General features: G+C 39.9%; 1 protein-coding gene across 1 annotated transcript; it reads left to right on the top strand.

Annotated features, from left to right (window-relative positions):
- Positions 1 to 26: 26 nt before the first annotated feature.
- On the top strand, positions 27 to 676 carry Pmar_PMAR022032 (hypothetical protein; the record flags this gene model as incomplete). The annotated part of the gene is made up of 4 exons (XM_002779735.1): positions 27 to 140; positions 256 to 348; positions 444 to 550; positions 614 to 676. Coding segments are annotated over 4 exons (377 nt in total), but the record flags the coding sequence as incomplete, so codon positions are not given.
- Positions 677 to 1,176: the final 500 nt, after the last annotated feature.

Raw genomic sequence — 1,176 nt, 5'->3', positions numbered from 1 at the left:
GATTTCGTATTTTATTCAGTGTAACGATGAGTCAACAGAAATTTGGTCGGAGCGCTGTAGTGGTCCCCTCGAAGTCGGTGTGTCTGTGGGAACGGAAGGCGCTTTTGGAGACGTTGGAGAGGTTAAGTGGAACTGATGCGGTAAGGAAAGCTGAGAAAAAATTTCCGGAAAATTTTTTTATGATTTTCTGTTGGAAAAAAGAGTGAAAATTTTTTCGCTAAGTTATGGATTTAAATTTTTTTGCATTTTTTTCAGACATGTTGTGCGTCTGGCAGTGAGCTGACTCAGAGGATGTTCATAACACAGATGAGATTAAAAGGCGCGGCTTCCAGTACTGCAGCACCACAGGTCTTAAGGGAAAATTTTGTGAAAATTTATGAGAAAAAATTCGGGGAGTGGAAAATATATTTTCTTTTGCTTGATTGTATGGTATGTCGGATTAGGTTCGGGTTACTAATCATGATCAATTTGGTGCGCACTGTAAAGATTGGCGATTGCTCTGTACATTGGCGTTGGAGTTCTTCAACCCTTTTGTGGCTACTGCACCGAGGTGAGTAATATAGAGTATCTTTTGTTCATGCGTGCATACCACTCTTTTCGGAATTTTTTTCAGATGGATTGCCAAGTTCAGCATCGCTTTGTACCATCTTATTCCTGCCTTTTTCGTTGTTGCTCGGTAGGTTGATGATTTTTTTTGGTTTTTTTCTGATTTTTGTGTATTTTTTTCAGACCCTTTTATCTTGGAACGCTGTTTCTACGTGCACCAATCGACATACCTATATTGTTTCTGGTAATAATGGTGTCATTCGAAATTTCAAAGGCGGAAATTCTTTCGTGTAAACTAAGTTTCTTTTGGCAGTGAGATTTTCAATTTTTTACGGTCGGAAAAAATGAAAATTTTCCGGAAATTTTTTTACGGTAGATATATTATGTCGTCCTCAACCCATTGTCTATAAGCGAGGTTTGTTTGGCGCTCCGGAGGAGACCGGAGATCAAAAGACACTGGAAAAGGTATTGGAAAGTGTATATCGATCATCTGGGCGAGCGCTTTTTACGCATCAGGTCGTTGTTGTTTTTCGCTGTACCGCTGTATAGATTGGCATATGGGATTGGGTATCTCTATACGGGTCTTTTCCATGCTATGTTCCAAATGTGCTTCTCGTCACCGTCGATAAG

This window comes from Perkinsus marinus (assembly GCF_000006405.1).
Source record: "Perkinsus marinus ATCC 50983 genomic scaffold scf_1104296945546, whole genome shotgun sequence".
Lineage (NCBI taxonomy): Eukaryota > Perkinsozoa > Perkinsida > Perkinsidae > Perkinsus > Perkinsus marinus.
The sequence above is the reverse complement of the archived record's forward strand: the minus strand, read 5'-3'. Positions and strand labels throughout refer to the sequence as shown.